The sequence below is a fragment of the Artemia sp. Qi Xiang Cuo genome, chromosome 11 (genome assembly GCF_049724085.1).
Source record: "Artemia sp. Qi Xiang Cuo chromosome 11, ASM4972408v1, whole genome shotgun sequence".
Lineage (NCBI taxonomy): Eukaryota > Metazoa > Arthropoda > Branchiopoda > Anostraca > Artemiidae > Artemia > Artemia sp. Qi Xiang Cuo.
Window position 1 is genome coordinate 6,824,440 of NC_142804.1, and position 26,992 is coordinate 6,851,431.

Genomic DNA, 26,992 nt, shown 5'->3' on the forward strand with positions numbered 1-26,992 from the left:
CTTAAGCTCCGACAATTAGTTTTTTACTGTTTGAATGTTGTTTATAACTTTTGTGCTTTCACACTAGTTCATTTTTTATGGATGAACTAAATGAATCTTTTTCATTTTCATTATATTCTATCTTAATTGACCACTTTGAAAGAGGTTTTCAAGTCGTAAAAAAACTAGTTTCTGAGATTACAAGATGGACATATTATGGACACATTATAGACAAAATATGGACATAATTTGGATGAAAGGGACATATTTTTGTATGCTCACAGGACATATTTATTTGCAAAAAAGCTGGCAATCCTGAGCAGGGCATTTAAAAAGCGGGATACGTGGGTCGGAATATGTCAGGAATATGTTCAAAAATATCGTTTGATCATGCTTGGCCTGAGTCAGCTGAATGTCTAACTTTAGACTTTGGTCCTTTTGAGACCGTTCACAAGTGGAGAAGAATGCCAGAATGTGATGAATTTGTTGGTGCAAGGTAGATAATAGGCTAGGCCTCTCATGTTGAGTTGTTTTGGGCCCAAGTTAACACCTTCAGGTACAAAGCGAAATGCTGGTTGGTTTTTGAAGAGTAAAATTCTTATTTTCTTGTTTTTGTTCAATCTAGGTAAATAAAACTTACAGAAATTAATTGTGCAGTCCAGATCAGGCCTCACAGGTTGCTTTCAAGGTAGGTTAGGTCATTTATCATTACTCCTTGAGGACACTGACTTTTTGTAAATTTGGTAAAGTTCTACCAAATCATATTATTGAGTTAGAAATAAAGTGAATACACCATTTGGGGCCTTTTTTTATGCTGATTACAAATATAATAATCATTTCTATTGGAAATGAATTTCACCCCCCCCCCCTATATATACCTAACCTAACCCTGAATTGGCATATATAGAGTGGGGGGGCTGAAATTCATTTCCAATAGAAATGATCAGCATATTCGTAATCAGCATCAAATGGTGTATTCACTTTTGTCCTAACTCAATAATATAATTTGGTAGAACTTTACTGTAAATTTAGAAATATTTTGCAAATATAAGTATATTATAAGTAGGCTACATAGGGCTAAGTAGCCTACTTTCATCATAGTTTAATGAATCATTTCCCATTAAAGGTTAAAGTTGTTTAGGATTGACAAGAAAAGATGTAACCAAAGAAAAGAAGTTTAAATTTTGGTAAATATTTACCAAATCATATTATTAAGTTAGGCTATGACTAAAGTGAATATACCACTCAATGCCTTTTTTATGCTCTTTACAAATATAATAATCAATTTTGTCAGAAAAATTTTTTAGCCCTCACCCCTATATATACCAATTTAGGGTACAGTATATATTTGCCTATTAGGGGGGCAAGGGAAAGTTTAAACTTACCTCTCATTTACATCAGAAATAAAATTACCCCCTACCCCCCTAATGTGCAAATATATACCCTGAATTGATATATATTTAGGGATGGGGGCTAAAATTCATTTCTGACAAAAATGATTATTATATTCATAAGAGCTTAAAAAAAGGCATCAAGTGGTCTATTCACTTTAGTTGTAACTTAATAATATGATTTAGTAAATATTTACCTAAACTTTTTTTATAGCCTGAAAGGTTATCATGCAGTTAAGTTACCTTAATAAACTAACTAACCTACTGTAACAAAAAATTCTTACTTTTATTCAGCATCAGTGGCAGAATTTATAAAAAATATAAGGTATAACAGTTAGGCTATCTTTTCTTATATCCTTACTAGCAACATGGATTTTACTAGAATACAAAATTCAGACACCTGGTTGTATAGAGCCAGTACTTTTTCATGGGCTAAGGGATAGAATTTTGAAATGCAAAGACCTGACTAACACAGAAGCCACAAGGTAAACAACAGGTTTTTATCACTTCCAAGCTCAAGTACATCAGAAAAAAATATACATAAATTACACAACACCACTGTGTTTCTACCAATAATCATGCACTGTTAGTTAAAACACCTCCTTTTTCAAAAAAAAAAACTTGCAATCTCATGCCTAGGTACCAATAAGCCTCTTTCTGTTCATCTTCAAATCACATAGATATTAATACAGTGATGATTAACTTTATTCACTTTACCTGAATCACCTTAATCCATTCAAGAGCTTTTAGGTCATCTGGACCTGTAGTTCCCTTGAGTTGATGACTCCTAGTTGAACCTCCACTGCCTCTTCTCTCACTCCTTGTCAATTTGATGTTTGAAAGACTGGATTCAAGGAGTGCCAACAGTAGAGTCCCTCAATTCATTCCAATGGTTAGTTACTCTTCTTGAAAAATAAACTTGACAGTCAGATTAAGCAAAATTAAGCTCAATCTAGAGCTTAATTTTGGTAGCTTCTTTGAATGTCCTCTTGTGAGATGATGGCTGGTACTGTGGTTGCCCTTGAAGATGGTGGAGTTTATAAGTCAGCATCATATCACTATGCATGCATCTGTAGGCAAGGGTAGGTAGCTTGAGCTGCTTGAGATTTTCCTCATATGAAGTCAAATTAGGCTTTTCATGAACTTTGTTGCTTGCCTCTGGACATTTTTGATGAGCCTAACATCTTGTTAGTAAGAAGGAATAGCCAGGCACATGCCAAAATCAAGCTGGGGTCAAACAAGAGCCTTAAAAAGTTTTAAGAATATTGTCGCCTTTTGGCTACTGATGGTCCTTTTTAATAGGTCAAGGATAAAGTTTGCCTGGGAGAAAATATGCTGGACGTGGCTGTGGAACCTCAACCCCTCATCAGCAATCACACCAAGGTCCCTTTCTTCTTCTCTTTTCACTAGTTGGTCCTTTGTATTAGTGATTGGATTTAGAATTGAATATGTAGCCATTGGGTTATTAGGTCCAAGGTGCAAAATACAGCATTTGCTTGTATGGAATTGGAAAAGTCAGTTTTGAGTCCAATTCTGTGGCCTGTCTAGATCTTGTTGGATTTTATGGGGGTTAGCAATTCCAAAAAGTTTAGCATCATCAGCAAACAAATGCATATTGTTATCTACATGATTGGAAATATCATTGATTTAAATCAGGAAAAGTGTTGGGCCTAATACAGTTTTCTCTGGTACCCCACTCATTACTCAGAGTAGATTGGCTGGCCACCTGTCTCAAATAAATGGATTTTCTGCTTATGGTTTGTGAGAAAATTTGTCAACCAGGCTATCAGGGATGTATTGATACCAACAGCAGATATTTCAAGAGCATTCAACTATAGGGCATTTTGTCAAAGGCCTTAGCAAAGTCTAGCTTGATAATTCTCAGGCTTTGTAAGATCATTTTTATCTGGCTAGGGAATATGTTAAAACCAATACACCTTTATCAGCTCCTTCCAACATTCATAATAAGGTAAGATTCTAGTTTAGTTACTTTATACTATCTTTGAAAGTGGTTAGGCTAGAAAAATGAAACTTTCAGGGATGGGTCTACAGACTAAAGTATATCCTGGGAAGATATTTTGAAATACCTACCTTCACTCCTTCCCCCTCTAGAGGGCAGTGACCTTTAACAATCTTTGTGTTATGGATATGAAACCTTGCAAAACAGATCTTCTGCTTAAGTGAAGTACAAGAAAACTGTTCTCTGCTTCACAACTTTACTTAATCCTTGTTAAAGGGGTTTCCATGATCTACATATATATTTTCTAAATTTAGAAAAAAATCCATAGATATGGCTTACAAATCTATTCAAATAACAGGAATCACATTTTCAGAACTAAAACCAGAGAAAAAGAAAGTGATAACTGAAATTTAAAGTTAAATGTTGTTTTGTCAAAATTTCATCAGGTTTGTAGGTAAGTATCTTTAAGTAGGTAATTTCCTAAGACTTAGAAATCAGAAGAGGGTTAACATGGAAGCTTGGCAATGCTGTTCCAGAGTATATTTTTGGCCCTGGATTCATTCCTGAAAGTGTCATCTTCCTAACCTAACCCTTTTCCAAAAAAGCAAAAAGTAGCTAAACCAGAATTTTACCTTGGTTTTTGTAGAGCAGAATATATGGCAGGTAGAAAAATGAATAAAATGCCCATTTAAAGCCACTAGTGAGGGTGAACTGTTGGTAGTTATTTGATCCTGTTGAATGAAATTTACTAGGTTGCATGCAAAATGGATGCAACATTTTTGCCTGTCTTTCTGCTACTAAGGCAGTTACAAAACAAGTACAGAGTAGTTCTTAGGTTAATTTTTCACTTTGTTATAACAATTTTTTGTCAAGGTTTTCTCAAGAAGAGTCAAGGCTTATCTTAGAGCTTGAACATGGTGTTTCTATCTTTTTGCACTATATTGAATGCTTACATTGAATTTTAATCCAAAATGATTATAATCCAACTTCTGAAATATCAATTACTTGGGGAAATGGTAACTGACTGTGTCTTTGCTGATTGCCTTCCCTTCTTCTCAGGCTTTTCAATGAGAAAAGAGGGACTACAGCTTCTTCTTCTGTGCATGCAGTCTGTACCAAAGTGGATGGGTAGTTGTTGTCTTGACCCATGCTGATGAAAATGCACTTGTAGTTCTCCACATTTAGAGGAGACACAAACCTGTAAGCTGACCATACTTCTTTAACTTTTTTTAATAGGAATGACAGGCTGGAAATCCAGCAGCTTTGGGACCACCAGAAACTCAAGCACTTAGTGGAAGAAGTGTCTTTATTTGCATTAAGTTTACAGTCCTTGGCAATGTTTATTTTAGAGACTTATTCCTCAGAAAATGACATTTTATTGACCAACTCTTTTCAATTAGTTTTCTATTAATTAAAGTTGTTTAACTTTGGAAAATGGAACATTTGTGTATTTATCAATCTTTAAAGGCCTGCTGAAAATACAACACTCTGTTTATGCAACTATTGGCTCTATCTACTTCCTGTATGCTTGACTGACTTGGATCATGGTATTTCATTGTTAATTTGGGCAGTATAGGGTATTTACAAAGTACATCCTGCATAGTGAAGCTCATAACTAAATATGATTTCTTTGGCATCTATGGTGGCCATGTTGGCCATGTCGGCCTGAAAATAAATAATGAGAAAACAAAAGGCATGGCTACCACAGATTCACCTCTGAGCATCACTTGCAGAGACCAACACATAGAGCAAGTCGTCCATCCAAATACTTGGGAAGCATAATAGAAAGTACTGGATCAACCACAAAAGAAGTGCTCACAAGAATCAGCCAAGCCAATGGGGCCTTCAATAGATTACAGAAAGTATGGTGGTCCCAAAGCTTCTCTATACTGCTAAGGTTATGACTCTTCAATAGCAATGTTATGCCAGTGCTGCTTTACGCTGCAGAAACCTGGCACCTGAACCAGGAATAAGAGAGAAGAATACTTGCTTTCGAAAACACATGTCTCAGAAGAATTCTCAACATCCATTGGCAGCAGAGAATAACAAACCAATATATCCATGACAAGACTGGCCAGCCTCTTGTAACACATATCATAAGAGTCCGCTGATGGAGATACCTTGGCCATGTACTATGTATGGACAATCTCCGACTACCAAATGCAACACTCCATTGGCAGCCATCAGGTCCACACCACAGGGGCAGACCCAGAAACAGCCCTGCGTCGAACATACCAGACAGATCTTCATAACCTGCACACATCAGTCCAACCTCAGTGGGAGGACATACTTGCAGCAGCAAACCGGCGGGAAGATTGGTGGCTCCTTCTTGATGCCCTGGGTGCCTCTGGAGGCACAGGCGGATCTAAGGTCTATGGTCTGCGAATCTGACCAAGTAATAATTTCAGAAACATCAAGATAGATATACAGAATTCTTTCAACTGTCAGGAGGATGCCACTTGCTATTTCTTTTGCTCCAGGATCTGCAACTGTTTCAGGCCATACTACCCAGGACACTTCTTCTATGCATTTCGTGGAGGCCCAATCATATGAGAATACACCTGTCAAGTACAAGTTCTAATTCTACTTTTTTTTTTTTTGAAAAATCATGAAGCATTACCATGAGGAAACATACATACATTTTCAAGGTCAAAGCATAGAACTGGTATAGAACTATTTGCCCCATCCTCTTTCTCTCCTCTCTAATCTGAGCCTTACTAATGCCATTTTGTTAAAAACTCTTCTTTTTCAGTTTTGACAACTCAATACCATATTTTCTGGCAACAAATTTGTCCTTGCACATGTGACTTACTTCCTTCTTGAGCTTATGGAGTATTTTGTTTTTGGGTTCTAAGCTATTATTTGCTATTTTTACCTTCATTTCTTTCTCTCTTCTTCTATTGTTGTTTGAGGTGTATGAAGGAGTATAGTGGATTCATTTAATAATTTTTTTCTTGTCATTACAGTGACTCCAGTAGCAACTCAGCAAGGAATTTTATAGGCTAATATATATATATATATATATATATATATATATATATATATATATATATATATATATATATATATATATTTATATATATCGATCAACGCCAAAGTGTCACAACGCCGCTGGCGCGCCACCTCCAGTAGAGGCGGTGGTGTTTGGTCAACTTTAAATTAATTTTGCAGCAATTCTTTATTGCATCAACTGCAAAGTCAGAGCTTTTCCTTCTTGTCTGGTTTAGGATTTCGATTTTCCTGATTAGAAATCAAACAGGGCTTGCACTATCCCTGAATTTTTGGGGTATTTCCCCAAAAATCTATGCATCACCCCAAAAAAAAAATTGGTTCCCCAAATCCCCAAAAATCACGCAATCATGGTGCCACCCCTAGCAATTTATCACCAGGGACTTTCCCTGCCAAATATTACTTTGCATACCATAATTCTTCACTACTCTCTTGTTTGTTAAATTTTGTCTCTTTTGTTACTTTGCATAAAAACCAGACAGATGCAATTGCAAATATTGCAATATACACAGTTCTTCATATGTTGACAAAAAAAGTTTGTCTTTATGAAATCAGTTTAAATCATTTCGAATGCAGTTTCCCAATTGCTATTTCTTATATCATTCATAGGGTAAAGGTACCGATGATTCGACAGTTTTTGTAAAAAACCAGTTTTTCTACTCTAGAAGTCTTAATTTAAAGACTTTCGGTTTGAAAAGGGTTTCAGTATGTAGGAAAAACATCTAGGAATCTAACTGTTTGATGAGAAGTTTGAAGTTTTGTCTGGAAAGGGTACAAAACTCCAATTTTCCGAAATTGGAGCATTTTTCACCTACAAATTCGACACAACAAAAAAGTTACCTGTTTTCGACGCAAGTCGGAACCAAATTTGACACCCGTATTGGGTGTTGAACCGATGATTCGACAGTTTTTGTAAAAAAAACAGTTTTTCTACTCTAGAAGTCTTAATTTAAAGACTTTCGGTTTGATAAGGGTTTCAGTATGTAGGAAAAACATCTAGGAATCTAACTGTTTGTTGAGAAGTTTGAAGTTTTGTCTGGAAAGGGTACAAAACTCCAATTTTCCAAAATTAGAGCATTTTCACCTACAAATTCGACACAACAAAAAAGTTACCTGTTTTTGACGCAAGTCGGAACCCAATTCGACACCTGTCTAAATACTTGGGGAATACTTGTGGGCAGAACCTGGTGTATTTGACACGTATATTCTTGTTTCTTTGTTTTTCTTCAACTTCATTTAATGTATAAAAGTATAAAAGACAATGCAAAAAGTAGAAGTAATAAAACTAACAAAATCGTTTCAAGTATGTAGTATTTGGTATAACAAAATCGGTACAACAAATTTTAATATACATTATTAAATACAAATAGTATTTAGTATAACAAATTTAGTAGCCTATAACAAAATTGTTTCACTAGCATTTCGGAAGGGATAGGATCTAGGAAAACAGGAGTGGATTTCAAGAAATTTAAGAAGTTTATTTGATTTAGTGGATTTTATTTTCATATGCAGATTCTTAGTTTCGTCCAAAACATAGGCCTACGCATCATTTCGTATAAGATTTTCTATTCGATAAAATTTGTATTTTTTATTCAGATGAAGGATAAATAAGGGTATAATCTAAAAAAATCTGGGGGGGGGGGGGCAAAATCAGGTATGGGGGGGGGCAAAACGAGGTCTGGGGGGCAACAGCCCCCCCAGATAGAATTATAGAGTGCATTCACTACTATACAGCTTCAGCCTTCAGTTGGATTTTGAAATTGACAGCCAACAGATTGTTTCTACAGCTCAATTGTAAGTTTGCAGGACTTTTTTTTCTTTTGCTGTTTTTAGATAAGATTTTCTTAATATTTAATACTCAATTGTTGAACACCTGATAGAAAATACTTTTTTCTTTCTGAAACATTTTTACCCCCCCCCCCCCCCAAAAAAAAACCTTCTATTGAGACAAAATTTAGCTATAGACTAAGCTATGTAGGCTACAAGGTTGGGGAATTAAAGATTGAAACAGAAGTTACCCCAAAAATAGGATTCATAAATAAATTGTAAATTATTGCCTATAGGGGAGGATAGGGGGCTATCATTTTTAAATGATAATACCTCATTTTTTTATTGTAAGCCGGGATGCCAAAAAGATAATTATTTTTTTCGTTTAAAGTAGAGAAAGAAGAAAGTGGTATCAAATTCCCCGAGAAACCATTGAAATATTTTGATAGACCCAGGGCCTCCCATTGAGACTTGTTCATTGTCTTGGGTATTTTCCAATTTCTCATAGGCTACTGGCCTAATTTGGATTTTTTGTGTGCTCCTTTTTAATTAGATTCGTTGGATCTTAATGAATGACATGGTGAATCTATGACTCACTATTCCAATATTTTAAGGTATATCTGAATAATTTCGAAATTTTTGTTGTTGTCTTTGTACCCCTTTATTCATACCCTCAATTTTTTTCATGGAACCCTAAGCTGTTAAACGTTATTTTGCGTGTTTGTTTGAACCATATAGTGACCTAGTTAATTATTAAGTAAATTATTTTTCTAATGTAAAGCTGAGACGGTATCCTATCAAGGTGGTATCCAAAGGGAGGTATTACACTTAAATGATAATATCTCGAAATTTTTTATTGAAAGCAGGGATGCCAAAAAGTTATTTTTTTTTATTTAAAGCAGAGACGGCATCCTATCAAGGTGGTATCCAGAGGGGGGGGTAGTCAGATATCATATTTAAATGATAATACCTCGATTTTTTTTTTGAAACCAGGGATGCCAATAAGTTACTTATTTTTTTTATTTAAAGCAGAGACGGTATCCTATCAAGATGGTATCCAGAGGGGGGGGGGGGGGTCGGAAGTTATTATATGTAAGTGATAGTACCTTGTTTTTTTTTATTGAAAGCAGGGATGCCAAAAAGTTGACAAAAATTAACAAGATTTTCGTGAGCTATACTTGTTATAGCACTTGTATAGTTTTATCGTCCAAAGGGGAAGGGACATATGCGTCCAACCCGTTTTTTTTTCTTATTGATGAAATGGTACTACTTTGAAAACATCCATTCATAAGTGCAAGGCAGATTCACACTAAAACGAATTGGTGTGACGAAAATGATATCAACATCCCCACCTAACATTGCGCTCGATTGACAATGGCGCCCTTGGTCCAGTGCCCAAGTTACATTAAAAGGCCAGATCATAATAAAAGCTTTTTATTTGGGAGGTTCAAGGAGGAGTCGTATCATTCTTACGTATCTACGGTGGTTTAAAAAATTCGATCAACCCACAAATGATGACCAAAAATATGCACAAATATAACAAATGTAACATTTGAAATATTATACACCCCCCCCCCCCCAAAAAAAAACTTCTATTGAGACAAAATTTAGCTATAGACTAAGCTATGTACAAGGTTGGGGAATTAAAGATTGAAACGGAAGTTACCCCAAAAATATGATTCATAAATAAATTGTAAATTATTGCCTATAAGGGGGGATACAGGGCTATCATTTTTAAATGATAATACCTCATTTTTTTTTATTCATTTTTATAACCAGGTGGGTTGGATTTACGAAAATATGCGAAGTCAATGCCGAATCAAAGTTGTCATTGTTATTTTTTAATCTCAGGGACTTATCTATTGAAATTTTGTGCTCATGCAAACGTTCACCTAGTTGTTGATGGATCCTACCGATGTAAAATTTCCCACATGAACACGGGATTCTGTAGACACCACTACTCAGTACAGGATCAGTTTTATCCTTGCCTGAGTTGAAAAAGTGTACAACTTTTTGTTCGGTTTTGAAAGAAACAGAGAGATTATGTTTTTTAAAAATTTCTTTAAGTTTATCGCCATGTTTCGGGACTTAAGGTAAAGCGATGAACGTTTTTTTCTCAATTGCCGGGGTAACTGAATCAAGGGGGACGAGCTCCCTATTTTGTTGTCTTATCTTTTTTAATCGTCTATCTATGATATTTTCAATAAGTTTTATTGGGTAACCATTGCAGAAAAGAATATCCTTGACATATTTTAATTCAGAGTTTATATGATTACGGGAACAAATTTTCAAAACTCTGTCGACTAAAGAGATTATTACCCCTCTTTTCACAGAAGGAGGGTGATGGGAAGAGAAATGTAGATATCTATTATTATGAGTCTGCTTTCTATATATAGAAAATTCAAGGCTAGGAGTAGTTTTTATAATCAAAACATCCAAGAATGGTAGCTTACTCGAATCTTCGAGTTCCATTGTGAACTGGAGATTCGAATCAAAAGAGTTCAAATGTGCCAAAAAATATCTTAGAGAGTCCTGTCCATGTTCCCAAACAGAAAGGATATCATCAACGAAACGAAACCAGATAGAATGATTTAAGCGGAAACTATTCAAAGCAGACTGTTCTATGAAATCCATGTAAAAATTTGCCAAATAAGGAGACAAGACAGTGCCCATGGATAAACCCATGATTTGAAGGAAAAATTTTTCCTTCAGATTTTCACCAGATTTTACAAACCTCACATAGGTCTTTCAGACACATATTCCATTTAGCAAAAACTTTTTTATCGGAAAAATTTTCAAAACTGGAATTTCAACAGTTTCAACAAACACGGATTTTCCTTCCTAGATTTTGTCCTGGCCCTCCTTTGGAAAATCTATCCTCTAAGGATATTACATACAAGGAGCTAAGTATTCTTTCAAAAGGACCAAAATTTACAATGGCTCAAACACACATAAATACATCAGAAATTATTAAGGGTGTGAAGTCTGCTATTTTACCTCTCATGGTGAAGTCGAAAATCCAGACCTACTCAGAGGTGAAATTGTAAAGAGTATTCTTGATTATAGGCCATCTTTGTCACTTTCAACTCAATCAAAGGAAGAAATTCAAATACTCCGAAACTTAAAAAAAGACAAAAACACAGTGATTACGAGAGCGGACAAAGGAAACACTGTTGTAATTATGAATTCTGCAGATTATGAATTAAAAGTTAACACCCTTTTAATGGATAAAAATACTTACAAAGAAATAAAAATTGATCCCACGGACAAATACACACAGCAGTTGAGAAAAGAACTAGGAACTTTAAAAGGTACTAGACTAATTACCCCTCAAATGTACAGGAAATTTTATCCCAAAGGTTGTTCAGCCCCAAATTTTTATGGTCTGCCTAAAATCCATAAGAAAGATATTCTGTTACGTCCTATTGTAGCATGTTAGAGCTCTCCAGCTACGGGTATAGGAAGTTTTTTAGCCACCATTTTTGAGCCTCTTTTAAGCACACAGAAATCCTATATAAGAAAACTCCATAGATCTTGTTAAGAAGTTAAAAAATCAAAGTACAACAGAAAAAACTATCTAACCTAGTTTTGATGCAGTTTCTATGTACACTTCATGCGATGTCCATAAATGTGAGCAGGCCTTACAAAGAAAATTAGAGGAAAATTCAGCTTGGTTGGATTACAAAACTTTGGAAATTGATACAATAATGGCCCTTGTTTGTCTTTGCAATAAGTTCTCGTCGTATTTTAAGTTCCAAAAAAATTTTTCGTTCAAATCATGGGTTTATCCATGGGTACTCTCTTGTCTCCTTATTTGGCAAATTTTTACATGGATTTCATAGAACGGTCTGCTTTGAATAGTTTCCACTTAAAACACTCTATCTGGTTTCGTTTCGTTGATGATATCCTTTCTGTTTGGGAACATGGACAAGACTCTCTAAGAGATTTTTTGGCATATTTGAACTCTTTTGATTTGAATCTCCAGTTCACAATGGACTCAAAGATTTGAGTAAGCTACCATTCTTGGATGTTTTGATTATAAAAACTACTCCTAGCCTTGAATTTTCTATATATAGAAAGCAGACTCATAATGACCGATATCTACATTTCTCTTCCCATCACCCTCCTTCTGTGAAAAGAGGGGTAATAATCTCTTTAATCGACAGAGTTTTGAAAATTTGTTCCCGTAATCATATAAAATCTGAATTAAACTATGTCAAGGATATTCTTTTCTGCAATGGTTACCCAATTAAACTTATTGAAAATATCATAGATAGACGATTAAAAAAGATAAAACAACAAAATAGGGAGCTCGTCCCCCTTGATCCAGTTACCCCGGCAATGGAGAAACAAACTTTCATCGCTTTACCATACATCCCGAAACTTGGCGATAAACTTAAAAAATTAAAAAAAACATAATCTCTCTGTTTCTTTCAAAACCGAACAAAAAGTTGAACACTTTTTCAACTCAGGAAAGGATAAGACTGATCCTGTACTAGGTAGTGGTGTCTACAGAATCCCGTGACCTTAATATCAACTTTAAATGGCCTACCACAAACTTTTAAAGAGGTAATTGAGATAAAAAAAAATACATCAACCAAAATTTAGCAATAAATAGAGATACTGGAGATATTTCATTAAGCCCAATTTACGACAATTTAATTTTGAAGGACTCAGTCAATATTTTCCCAAGGTATAACTTAAAAGAACCTATTTGCATATCTAATGAAAACCGAAACTGGAGACCAGCTAAAACTATTGCAAGGCAAAAGATCCTTGCTCAATCATCTTGGTAAATTCTTTTTCATTCAGTCCTGCCTGGTTTGTATTTAGTGTTTGTTCTGTCTTTGTCAGGTAAACTTCGAAAGGTTATATTTTCGTTTTTTTTTCTTTTCCTTTTTTGTTTGGCACTGAGGACGACATGGCGGAAGTCCTTGTCGAAATATTTGCTTATTTCTTCTTCTTCATCGTTTTCCACTGGCTGACAAAATCCTCGTTTTTTCACCTTTTTTGATTTTATTTTTCATTTTGTTATTTTCCTTCCTCTCTGAGTTTCATTTGTCATGTATGGCTAGTGTGGTCTAAGAATGTATTTGTGGAGACAGAAGAAAATGATATCAAATTCCCTGGGAAACCATTGAAGTATTTTGAGAGACCCAGGGCCCCCCATTGGGACTTGTTAATTGTCTTGGGTATTTCGCGATTTCTCATAGTTTACTGGCCTAATTTGGCTTTTGTGTGTGCTCCCTTTTAATTAGATTCTTTGGATCTTATTGAATGCCACTGCGAATCTATGACTCAGTTTTCCAATAATTTGAGGTATATCTGAATAATTTCGACATTTTGTTGTTGTCTTTGTACCCCTTTACTCATACCCTCAATTTTTTTTCAAGGAACACTAAGCTGTTAAACGTTATTTTGCGTGTTTGTTTGAACCATATAGTGACCTAGTTAATTATTAAGTAAATTATTTTTCTAATGTAAAGCTGAGACGGTATCCTATCAAGGTGGTATCCAAAGGGAGGTATTACATTTAAATGATAATATCTTGAAATTTTTTTATTGAAAGCAGGGATGCCAAAAAGTTAATTTTTTTTTATTTAAAGCAGATACGGCATCCTATCAATGTGGTATCCAGAGGGGGGGGGGTAGTCAGATATCATATTTAAATGACAATACCTTGATTTTTTTTTTGAAAGCAGGGATGCCAGTAAGTTAATTATTTTTTTATTTAAAGCAGAGACGGTATCCTATCAAGATGGTATCCAGAGGGGGGGGGATAGGGAGTTATTATATTTAAGTGATAGTACCTTTTTTTTTATTGAAAGCTGGGATGCCAAAAAGTTGAAAAGTTGACAAAAATTAACAAGATTTTCGTGAGTTATACTTGATACAGCACTTGTATAGTTTTATCATCCAAAGGGGTAGGGACATATGCGTCCAACCCGTTTTTTTTTCTCATTGATGAAACGGTATTACTTTGAAAACATTCATTCATAAGTACCCGGCAAATCCATACTAAAACGAATTGGTGTGGCGAGAGCGATATCGATATCACACCTAATGTTGCGCTCGAGTGACAATGGTGCCTTTGGTCCAGTGCCCAAGTTACATTAAAAGGCCAGGTCATAATAAAAGCTTTAAATTTGGGAGGTTCAAGGAGGAGTCTTTGACATTCTTATGACCTCAGGGTACTAGATTTTGCAACGTTCTTACGTATCTACGGTGGTTTAAAAAATTCGATCACCCCACAAATGATGACCAAAAATATGCACAAATATAACAAATGTAACATTTTGAATACTATAACATTTTTGTCAAAGCTTTGAAGAAAAGCAAAAATGGTTAAATACCCCTAACTACGCTTGAAAGCTATTTTAAAAAGAAACTCTTTGGAGATTTCTATGGATATGACCATAGCAGAGGCTTTGAGCCTGGGGGGGGGATCAAAGAGGAGTCTTCGAGTATTTTGACCACAGGTGACTTAATGTTGTGACTTTCTTAAATTTGGTAATTTTTGCGAGCCTTTGGAAATCAAAGCTCAAACTCAATAACTGATACTAAATGTCCTAACATTTTGCTTGGATTAAAAGTGACGAACTAGAAAGAAAATAACATCTTCCTGGAGCTACTTCAGTTTGCATATTATTTCATTTAATTACATTTAAAACCGGATGAACTTTTCATTTTTTACCTAAGAAAATAGCTTGCACTTCATTTTTCTTCATACCGAATAAACCATTAAGTGTTTTTTTGTTTCATTGTAATTGAAGTTTTCTCACGTGAAGTGTTCATCATGTATTTTTCAATTTGATCTATTTACTCCTTTTAGATACATTTTTTAATTTAACAGATACTAGGTATTTATGACTTTATAATTTGGAATGAATCCCCAAAATAAAAAATGAATAGTATACAAAAGAGCAGCTAAAAGCAATCAAAAAGCAGCAGTTCAGCCTTAGCCTACATGCCATATATTATAAAAAAGAACAAAAAAAAAACTTTAAAACGCATTTTTTTTAAAATTGTTATTAAAAACCAGTTTTTAATACAAGAAGGATTTTTAGGAATCAAAAAGAGCAAAAAAAAAAAAAAAACAATCAATATCAAAGTCGTCAATTTCAACTGTTTTAAAGGTGACAAAACAGATATAGGCAATGGACATTATGAAAAAATTAAGCTTCTAAGTTCAAAGTTATATTCAAAATTTTTACCCAGATAACTGACGAGTTTTGTGATACGGTATTTGAAGTTTTGTATGCAGTAATGCTTGATGAAAAAAAAATTTACTAATTTTGATTATTATTTATGTTAAGAATAAATAGCTAATAGATACTTCAACTACTCGTATTATGCAAGGGCTCTGAAACGCCACAGCCATTTCGTTTCTACCAGATTTCTACTTCTCTTGATGAATAACGAAGAAGACCAGTTTACAGCGAGCAACTTGTGAATTTTTGAACTGATGAATAGGCTCGAATCTGTTGTAAATTTAAGCTGTGATTTAAGAAAGACTGATGAAAACATTAATGTTTGTGGTCAACATTGATCGCGCCACCGACATCTTACCGGCGGCGTGGCGGCGACACTATATATGCATGCATTTATGTTGTATTCTCATTGATAAACTTAACTTATGGAAGCCCAGGTTGTGATTTTGGTTAAGAATTTTCCTATGAATTCTTAAAAGTACTGGAGTCCTATCCTTCCTTTCTTACTACATACTTCTAGATTAAGTTCATACATTTTGGAAAGATTCAGAGTTGCATATAAATATTCTTTCTTCTTGTCTAACCTGGGGTAGTGAGACTCCATTTTTGGAGAGGATTCAATATACCTTTCCATTGTGTCAGTGTCTTTTGCCTTTGTTCTGTTACAGAGAATTTTTACTACATTTTATTGAAGCATGCCTGTACCAGTTATCTTACTATCCTTCTGAGAATAGTATATTTGTTTTTTAGAAATATCAAGAGTTAACTGGTAAATTTTTACTAATTCTTCTTGTCATGCTCTTTCCTGCTAACTAGTATCTCCTAGAAACCTTTTGTCAAGTTTCAATCTTTGTGTTCTGTTTCTTTCAATCAAACTTAACAATTTTCAGGTAGTACATTTTCTTCTGTTGTTCATTCTCTTTCCAAAACTTATTGAGTTTCAAATTTATTGAATTGTGCTGAAAACATTACGTACCAGTATATAACTGAACTTTGTCTCTCTTTACTGATTTATCCTGAATACTGTCAGGCCATCTTTTAGATCCTTCTGTAGGCCAAACTACTGAAAAATTCTATGTATTTCAGAACATTAGTTTACAAAATGCCAAAATAGAAGGTCAATTGCTAACCTCTGAGAGTCAAAACAGCTGAGCGCTTTAACAAATGTCAGCCCTTTCCTTGACATATTCTTTCTGTTATTCATATTCTAACAATTATTCCTTTTTCTTCTTCTTGGGTGTGTGTGATCAAGACTACAGTTATAAAAAAAAAAAATATCCCAGGCTAATCCGCTGGTTAGTTATGACAATTTTTGTTTTCACAATGTGGGAACATGTTCTTATGATTAGTTTGAATTGTTGATTTGCTCAGCTGGGAGGCACAGTACAACAAAACGAACTGCACCATTTAAAGTTCGCAAAAACTAATGCTGGTACAGATTGTGTCTCAATTTTTACAAGAGGTTTCCACACAACATTTTTGCTTTCACAAGGCGAATTAATCCTTATTAAAAACCTAATAATCAGGTTGGTAATGCTAGGTTGTGACAAAAAATTACTCTTATCTCAAGAGCTTGTGAGTGAAACCACTATCACTGCCCCATTTCCTATGAAAGAAGAGTGTAAAAGTTGTGTAATAAAATGAAAAACCTATCTGCAATGTTATGTTTAAAAAAAACGAAGTGATGAAAGTTTCTATTAGAGCACAATTAATTAGTTTGATAAAAAGTATGTTCTGATGTGAAGTTCTGGAAATTTTTAAGAAATATATAAATAACATTTAATATAATATTTCTAGTACTTCTGTATCTGTAACACTTATTTTAGGAAAGGTGAACCTAAAATAAATATTACATGGGAGAGGGTCTAAAATCTTTAAACATTAAGAGTTAAGTCATTTCATTTTGTTTGTTTAATTACAAGTGAATCAGGTAAAAGACCCAAATAAGTTTTGGCGCCACACTGACCATGAATGATAAATAAAAAGGAAATGATTAATTTAAGAAACTATAATATGCTATAGATTGAATAAAAAAAGTGCTCTTAAGAGCATCTTTTTCCTTGTGTTTTTTTCTTATTGTGCCCATTATTAAGTGAGTCCGACAGATTGTGAGCAGTTGGCTGAGTGTGTCCAGGGGGGGGGGGGGGTAGCTGCATCCCGCCATATAGCAATTTGGGGGCCTGTTTGAGTTTGTCCTGCATTGAATAAGCTTATAGCAATTGCTTCTTTTTTCTTTTCTTTTTTTAGCACTCAATAAGCAAAATCAGTTATCAAATTGAATTGAAAAGCACCTATTCAAACCTAATCCCATTAAATTTTTGGTTATTTTGCATCAAAGCTCAATAAACTGTAATTTGTTCTTTTACAGATAGGCAATTCTTGATATATTATATTATTATAATTTAACAACATTTTTGGTTAGTTTCAAAGGTTGTATGCTTTTTTGTGAGACATTCTTTTTGACGCTCAAACTGCATTGAGAAGGGTATAATAATTATTCTTATTCAATAAGTTGCTACAATTGATTACATAAGTTCTGTTGAACATGGGGCTAGGGACAATGTTAGTATAGCCAAGTTCTACACCTTATCTTGCTCTGAGGATATCAAAATTCTTCGTTATAGTTCTGTCCTAACTGGTAATTTTGGTCCAAGGATTCTGTTCTAGAATGAATACTGTAATAAAATTACTACTACTACTACTACTAACAACTCACCGCAGTACCAAGCCGCCTGAGGCCAACACAGTTACGCATGCTCCTCCTCCATCCCAATCTATTCAAAGCCTCTTTATACGACCTCCCATGAAGTTCCCATTTCCTTTAAATATGACGTCCTCCCACCCTAGACGAGGACGACCTGCTTTCCGTTTAGCCCTAGACGGTTGGCCGAAAAGAACAATCTTCGGCAATCTGTCATCCTTCATCTGCACAACCTGCCCTAGCCACTTCAACCTTTCTTTCATTATACCCCTAGAGAGCGGTATTGAACCACATTTTTTGTATAGCCCATTGTTTGAAATACGGTCCGTCAGCCGTGTACCCAGAACAATCCTTAAGTAATTTCTCTGGAGACCATCTATTAAATTTTCCTTAGCTTTTCGGAGCACCCATGCTTCAGATCCATATTTTACCATTGTTATCACTACACTTTCTAGTATTCTAATCTTGGTTTGCAGACTTATCTTGCTGTTTTTTTAAACTTTATTTAATTGTGGAAAAACACCCTAAGCCTTGGCTATTCTACTTTTAACATCTTCACTGCTCTCACCATCTTTACTAATAATACTACCAAGGTAAGTGAAGCTGTCCAGCTGATAAATCTTTTCATTACCCATCTTCACCTTTTCATCTTCACTTATTCCTAGCCTTAGTGACTTAGTCTTTTTAACATTAATTTTCAAACATTAATATTCTAGCACCCTGAACTCGCAAAACTTCTGACACTTCATTCATTTTGCTAAAACTTTCATCTGGGATGCTTGAATCATCAGCATAATCTAAGTCCAGGAGACTTTTTCCTCCCCATTTGATTCCGTGGTCTTCCATTGCCTTCTTACTTCATTACATACATATTGTTTCTGCTTGTTTCATTTTTGAAGTTGTTTTCAGTTCAACTGGTCCAACATGCTAATGCCTGGATATACCTCTAGGTCATGGTGAAAAGCATAAAGATATTTTTTCAAGTTTGCTTTATAGATCCACTGTTAATTATCTTAAATTGCAGCGTTGAGCAATCTAAGGATATTTCCTTCTGAAGCTCCATAGTTGATGATTGACAAGTTATTTACAGTGCTGTTTGGTGATATAGTTGGTGATAGATAAGGTTTCACAGTGTTGGCTAGTGACCATGTGCAGTTGGATGACTATTGATTTCCCAGTCAAGTTTCTACTCTAGGGGACCACTCAGCATCCAGCCTTTGTTTGAAAATGTTGACAGGGTTAGCATTAGCTCTCTTTAGAGAGTTTATACTAATTAGTGACAATCCCTGAGGAAAATAAGTGTGTGTGGGACCTGGTTATGGTAGATGCTCCATAAGTTTTAGCCAATGACTATCGGTTCTTGAATCAGAACCAACAACAGGAAATAATGCTGATAGAGTGATGGCCTTTATTTGTTTGTAGGTTAGAACGACATCATTTCTTCTTCTCCTATACACAAGCGCTGGGAATTCCAGCTGCTAGACTTGCAGGGTGAAGAAGTTCCTGCATACCAGGTACCAGTTCAGTGGCATGTCTCTGCACACTTCCAGAAATTTAGTACTATGTTTTTAAATATACAGAAACTAGACATTCCAACTTTGAGCTTGGGTCTTACTAGTCATTTATACAGAAACTAATAACTATGGGGGAACAAGTGTAGAGAGTGTGCTTTATCAGCCTCAGGGTTGAACTAACAATATCAGCAGACTTCTCAGCATGGGTACTGAGTTTCTATTCATTGTTAATAGTAACAAAAAGATCTTGCTCATCATTTACATGAGAGATTGGATGGCCAGAAAGAAAATGAGAGTGACAAGGATTTTTTTTTAAACAAAGTAAATGACATGGCAGCTGGCAATATTAATTTCTAGAAGTCAAGCTTCAGTCCAATGACATACCGCGTTGCGTGGCAGTAAACTAGTTCCAATTTATTCTATCTTCTGGTGAGTGTGTTCAGGGGTGCATTTGCAGAGAGGATACACATGTGTTATGAGCTTCTTAGGATGTATTGTCAAAACTTGATTATAAGATTTTGGCAGTGGTTGTGGAGTGACTCAATTCCATGTAATTCAAACGACTTTCCGTAGGAAGTATAACTTTCTCCCATTATAATTTCAAAAGCACGTATTTGTATGGCCTTAATATCTTGGCTTAGCCCGAAGCTTAAAACGCTTGGTCCCCAAACAGGACACGCGCATTCTAGAATAGGCAGAACGTAAGTTATATACACCAGTATCAATGATTTTCCTTGGCACCAAACCTTTTCTATGTAACAAGTGATTGCAGAGCAGCAGAGCCTTTGTGGACTAGCTCAGTCACATGGCTCTTAAATCTGCAATTTCTTGAGAAAGTAACACCTACTATCTTTTCACTTTTCACAGAACGGAAGAGAGGTACTGGCTCTTTGAAATCAGTTTTTAGGGGATTGTACCTCATTACCTTGCACTTCGTTTAATTGAGATTGAGACTCACAAGTTCACAATCAGTGTGAAACATACTCGTAATGTTATGGTCAAATTTTGGCACAGCAAAGTCTCCTTCTAGTACATTTTTCAATAAGAAGGATAAATCGTCCACAAATTTGCATCTATCCTTGAAGGATGTAGTTTATGACAGACAGGAAAACGATACAAGCAAGTTTGGTACCTTAAGGGGCAACAAAGATAATTAGAACAAATGAAGAGTTTGTGTCATTTTTGTTCAAAGCAAAGATACAGTGTTCACGGCCAGACAGGAAGTACGCAACTATATGCAACAGGCTGGTTTTGGCACCCATTTCACTTACGTTTTGAAGAGCAACAAGGTGACTGATCAAATCAAATGCTTTTTTATAGTTGGTAATGGCAAGATATACAAAGGATTTGCCCTTCTCTAGCCAGGATAGAATGTCACGGTACAACCTGACAAGATATGCTGAGGTGTTGGAGCCACGAAGGCATCAGTATTGATTAGAGTCTAATTGGAGCTTTATGTCATTCAACAGCAGCCTTGAAATGAATGGCTTTGTAACTTCTGCCATACATGGGGTTAGCAAAATTGGTCTGAAATCATTGCAAGAATTAGGAGATGATTTCATAGGTATCTCTTCAATGTGTGAATTTTTTCAAGTGTTTGGAAATTTGTAGTGTCAGACATAGATTCGTTATGCTCGCTAGAGGAGTTGCTATGAAACAAGCATATTCGCAAAGAAGTCTCATAAGGATTTCACTAGGAAACGACAAGCTCTTTGGTTTTTATTTGAGTAGTTGATGAGAAACCTGATTCTGGATTGCTGGTTGCTGGTTGCTCGCTACACTGTCTAGACGTTTCTAGAACAGTTGCAAGTTCTTTACTCGCTAACCTCGGGAATGTCGTGCACATACCAGTGAAAAAATTACTCACCTCTGATGCTGTCAAATAAAATTTGTCGTGTTTCAGAATCTGTAAGTATAAGATAAGATATTTATTTCAAAAAGATCACTATCACAAGCCCACAAAGGGCCGAATTCGGACTTCGGAGTCGACAATATAAATAGTTGAACTAAAACTGGCAAAAATGAAACAACAACAACGAAATAGAAAAATCATAATAAAAAATCATGAAACAGTCAATAATTAAAACTGTAAAAAGTCAATTAAAAAGTTAAAAAGATAAAAACTGGTCAAACTAAACTTACACAAATACGAATCGGAAAAAGCATTAGAACGGACATAAAAAAAGGAAGGGGGGGGGGGAATAAGCGAATATACACAGAAAAAAAAAGCGAGACATAAATGCATATAAACTAAAAGGGACACTAAGAAAGTGTCAATAATCCAACTACAGTAAGTCAATAAAAGAGTTAAAAAATAAAAACTGGTCAAGAAGGGGGGGGACAAAAAAAGGGGGAAAAACTATTGGGACATTATATTTTATATAATGAGGTCTCATTTTATAGTGAGGTCTCTGGTTTTGCCGGCCAGCTTCTTTACTGAATCGTGCCATTTTTTGCCGTCGGTAGACAAACATGGATCAACGCGGTTTGCAGCAAAAGATTTCTTGGCTTTGCGGCAGAGGGCAACAACTTTGCTGCGCAGTTTTTTATCATGAGTTTGAGACCGCAGTTTTGTAAGAGTCTTGATTTCAGTTGTGATCCATGGGCGATCAGAGGAGGACTTGTACACAGTCCCTGTTGGGAAGTGCTCTTTGTACTTTTCATACGAGATCGAGTTTCGAAGTTCGGTTTCTCTGTCCAGGGCTTGCTCATTAATTACTGCCAAGAAATTATAATGATTTATCCATCGTCTGAACGACCTGATGTTCGTTTCAGTGATAGGTCTTACTACAACACGGGCGCTTTTAGGAGCTGATACAGGAGTTATTGCTGGCCTGACGATGGTATAATGGTCTGATTTTTCCAATGACCCCAGGAAGTGGGTACTGTGATAGAAGCTTTCAGTATTTTTCAAGATCAAGTCTAGTATATCGCCAGCAACATGAGTAGAGGTTTTGACAACTTGTTTCAGACCAAGGCTAGAAGCCAAATGCTGTTTATTTGTCTGATTGAAATTTCCACATACAACAATGGCAGGGCAGCTGAACTTGGTGCAGCAAAAGTAGAATCCCATTTGCAAATGCAATAACAGTTCTTTGTGGTTTCTTGCGTCTTCTGGATAGTAGAAGGCTGCCAAATTAAGGCAGGAAAAGCGCCAGGGTAGTCCTTTAGGCCTTGTATAAACCCACAAAAAATCATGGGCGGGGTCTTCCAGTGGGTGCAGGCACCTATGGGGAGTGTTGTTTCTGCAAAATATTGCTGTGCCACCACCATTACAATTGAGGTCTCTGTCTTGGCGTGTAATAATCCAGTGGTAAAAAACCAGGGATAGCACAAGTTTATTCAATCACATTCCAGCTTTCTTTAATAGTGGCCACTGAGATATTGTTCTGATGCAAGACTGTTTCCAGGTCATCCATACTGTTCGAGACTGACTAGGCGTTGCTGAGTAATCAGTTGTAGTGGTATTCGACTGCAGCTTTGGGGGATGCTCGATCAGTCGAATAGGTACAAGACATTGTTGATTGTATGGTTTTGGCTTACTTATGGGACATTCCCTGTTAGATGCAACCACAGGAATGGGATTAGACACGAGTAGTTTTCTCCTTTTTGCCTTGGTGCCTTTAGCTGTGGTATCAGTTTTGTTTGGTTCTTGACGTATATGCCATCTACTTCAGGTCTGAGAATACCGAGTGAACGTAATGTTGTTTGGATAGCTAGCGCCAAGACATGTGACTTATAAGATATAAGCTTGTGCAGGCGTAACTTTGCCGCGGATGCTTCGATCAACATGATCGTGGTATTATAAAAAAGTAGAAAATTCACTGAAACTGCCCATATAATTTTCGTTCTACACTTTCTGGTTTGTTAAGTACAAATATAAAGCTAAACTAAGGTAGTGCATGCCGAGCAGCGCCAAGCTGCCTTGTAGCCCTTAACTCTACTTCATTAAGTTTCACTTTTTCATTCCTCAAATTGGATAGTTTCAGGTATGTGGCATCCTTTCAGTCTTGACTGTCTGGATTTTTACAAAGACTGATGGATAGTCGTTTAGAGTATAACCTCCTGTCACAGCATCAAGAGTCTTGCTATTCCAAGAATTTAAAATAGTTAAAATTTGAACACTGGCGCATGTCTCCAGCATTACTCGGCCCTCTAAGTGTAAATGATGCTCAAGAATTTCACTACTATCTTATGATGCTATGCAAACTGCTCTAGAATTAGGAGTAGGTTTAACATAGGTAATTCTGTTGCTTATTGTATCAGAAGCAATACTATACTGTTGCCTATAGTAAAGGCCATACGACTTCAGTGTTTTATTATTATTTTTTCCAGAGACACTTCATATGGAAGGGTTCGTCGTATAAACTTCAAAAGGGGGCTCATTCGATTGCAAATCGAGAGTTCTGGTCCCCTTTCTCAGAGTCAAAAGTGATCATAGGTCAAATAGCACCCTCCCTCCCCCACGCCCTTTTTTCCCAAATACATGCAATAAAATTTTGAGGTAGCCATTTTGTTAAAAAGAGTTCAAACAAAAAATCAACAAAGAGAAAAATCTCCAAAAAAACAAAAAAACTAGACTGTGGCCAGTGTAGAGAAAATAATACCACAAAACAAGCGTGGATATCTTAATTTCGTAAAAACCAGAGTGATTAAGAAATAGAGACGCACTAGAAGAACAAGATAAAAAAAAACAAAAAAACACAACATAACACTAAAAACACATAAAACCACCACCAAAAAAAAAAAAAAAAAATGTCAACATTATGAAAAAAGAAACACTGAGGTCAAATTTTCGATAACAGATTAAAATAATGTAGTAACACAGCTTAAATGAGGAAAAATAAAAAAACTGTGAATTAATTTAATTATCTCAGTTACTCTGGTGTCCTCACTGAAGTAACTCTATATTAGCATCTTTCCCCTCCGTGGATTCGTTTCCACCGATTGTACATTTTTGTTTTTTTTGTTGTTTTTTTTTTGGTGGGGGTTTTATTGGTTTTTAGTTTTATCTTGTTTTTTTTTTTTATATTGTTGTTGTTCTATTTGTGTGTCTTTCGTGCTGAAGACGCCTTGTTTGTATACAGGCGAAATATCCGCGTTGTTTTGTTTCTGTTGTTTTCTTTTCTCTCCACTGGCCACAGTCTCGTTTGTTTGTTTTTTTTTTAGAGATTTTTCTCTTTGTTGGTTTTTTGTCATGGCTGGCCAGTTCGGCTTAAGATCTTTCAGAGTTCAAAGATAATAACAAAAACTCCGGGGCCGACACAACCCCCAGGCCCCAGGGGCATGCAATGAACGTTAAGCTCTGGGGGTATATATGCTTCTTATGGAAGGGATGCTCGTATAAACTTTGGAGAGGGTTCATTTAACTGGAAATTGAAAGTTCTAGTTCACTTTTTAAGAGTCAAAAGAGATAGAGGACAACTAGCCCCACCCCTCCTCCACGCCCTATTTTCCTCTAACTCATCTGATAAAAAGTTGGAGATAGCTATTTTTTAAAAAATAGTTCAAAGATCATATAACGAAAACTCCGGGGTTGACACAATCCCTCAGGGCCCGGGGGCAGGCTTTATAAATCATGCCCTTGGGGTAGATATGGCTGTTATGGAAAGGATGCTCGGGTTGTTGTGGTTGTTATGGAAACGGTGGAATTGATTGGAAATTGAAAGTTATAGCTCAGTTTTTAACAGTCAAAAGAGATCGGAGGGCAACTAGCCCTCCTACACACTCCTTTTTCCCCAAATGCATACGAAAAATATTTGAAATGACCATTTTGTATTCAAAGGTCAGATAAAAAATCCAGTGTCGAGACAACCCCCCAGGGCCCGGGGGAAGGCGTTGTAAGTTTTGCCCTGGGGGCATATATGGTTCATATGGAAGGGATGCTTGTATAAACTTCAGAGAGGGCTTATTTGATTGGAAACTGAAAGTTCTAGTTCACTTTTTAAGAGTCAAAAGAGATCTGATGGCAACTAGACCCCCCCCCATGCTCTTTTTTCGCCCAACCCATCTGATAAAAATTTTGAGAGCTATTTTGTTAAAAATGGTTCAAAGGTCAGATAAGAAAAACTCCGGTGTTGATACAACCCCCCAGGGCCGGAGGGCAGGAGTTGTAAGTTGTGCCCTAGGGGCATATATGGTTCTTATGGGAGGGATGTTCGAATAAACTTCAGAGAGGACTCATTTGAATGGAAATTAACACTTTTTAAGAGTAAAATGAGATGAGAGGGCAACTAGTCCCGCCTCCACGCCCTTTTTTCCTCAAACCCATCTGATAAGGACTTTGAGATAGTCATTTTTTCAAAGATAGTTCAAAGATCATATAACGAAAGCTCCGGGCTCGCCACAACCCCCTAGGGCTCGGGGGAAGGCGTTGTAAGGTTATGCCCTGGAGGCATATATGGGTTTTAGGGAAGGGATGCTCGTATAAACTTTAGAGAGACCTCATTTGATTGGAAAATAAAAGTTTAAGTTCAGTTTCTTAGAGTCAAAAGAGATTGGAGGGCAAATAACCCCCCTCCCCACACCTTTTTCCCAAAACCCATCCGATAAAAATTTTGACATAGCAATTTTGTTAATAACAGTTCAAAGGTCAGATAGGAAAAACTAAGGTGTTAATACAACCCCCAATTCATGGTTCTAATTCATGCCCTGGGAGCATATATGGTTTCTTATGGAAGGGATGCTCATATCAACTTCATAGAGGGCTTATTTGATTGGAAATAGAAAGTTCTGGTTCACTCTTTAAGAGTCAAAAGAGATCGGAGGGGGAACTAGCCCCCTACGCCCTTTTCCCCCCAAACCCATCCAATACAAATTTTGAGATAGGCATTAAAAAAAATAGTTCAAAAGCTAGATAACAAAAACTCCTGTGTCGACACAACCCCCTAGGGCCGGGGAGGGGGCAGGCGTTTTAAGTTATATGTTTCTTATGAAAGGGATGGTTTTATAAACGTCAGAGGGCTCATTTGACTGGAAATTGAAAGTTGTAGTTCACTTCTTAAGATTCAAAAGAGATCCGAGGTCAACTAGCCCCCCCCACGCCCTCTTTTCCCCAAACCCATTGGATAAAAATTTTGAGATAGCCAATTTGTTAAAATTAGTTCAAAGGTCAGATAAGAAAAACTCCTTAGTCGACGCAACCCCCAAGGGCCTGGGGCAGGCGTTGTAAGTTATGCTCTGGGGGCATATATGCTTCTTATGGAAGGGATGCTCGTATAAACTTCGGAGAGAGCCCATTTGATTGAAAATTGAAAGTTCTAGTTCACTTTTTAAGAGTCAAAAGAGATTGGAGGGCAACTGGCCCTCCCCCTCCACGCCCTATTATACTTCAACCCATCCGATAAGAACCTTGAGATTGTTTTTTTTAATAGTTCAAAGATCATATCATGAAAACTCCGGGGTCGACACAATCCCTCAGGGCCCGGAGGCAGGCTTTATAAGTTATGCCCTTGAGAGCA

General features: G+C 36.2%; 1 protein-coding gene across 1 annotated transcript in view; it reads left to right on the forward strand.

Moving 5' to 3' along the window:
* The first annotated feature begins 317 nt into the window (after positions 1-317).
* Lztr1 (Leucine zipper like transcription regulator 1) overlaps positions 318-26,992 on the forward strand; it is a 125,531-nt gene continuing 98,856 nt past the window's right edge. The window contains exon 1 of the mRNA XM_089097470.1: positions 318-475. Coding sequence (XP_088953596.1) covers positions 336-475 — 140 coding nt within the window. The 5' untranslated portion in view covers positions 318-335. The remainder of the gene's footprint in view (positions 476-26,992) is intronic.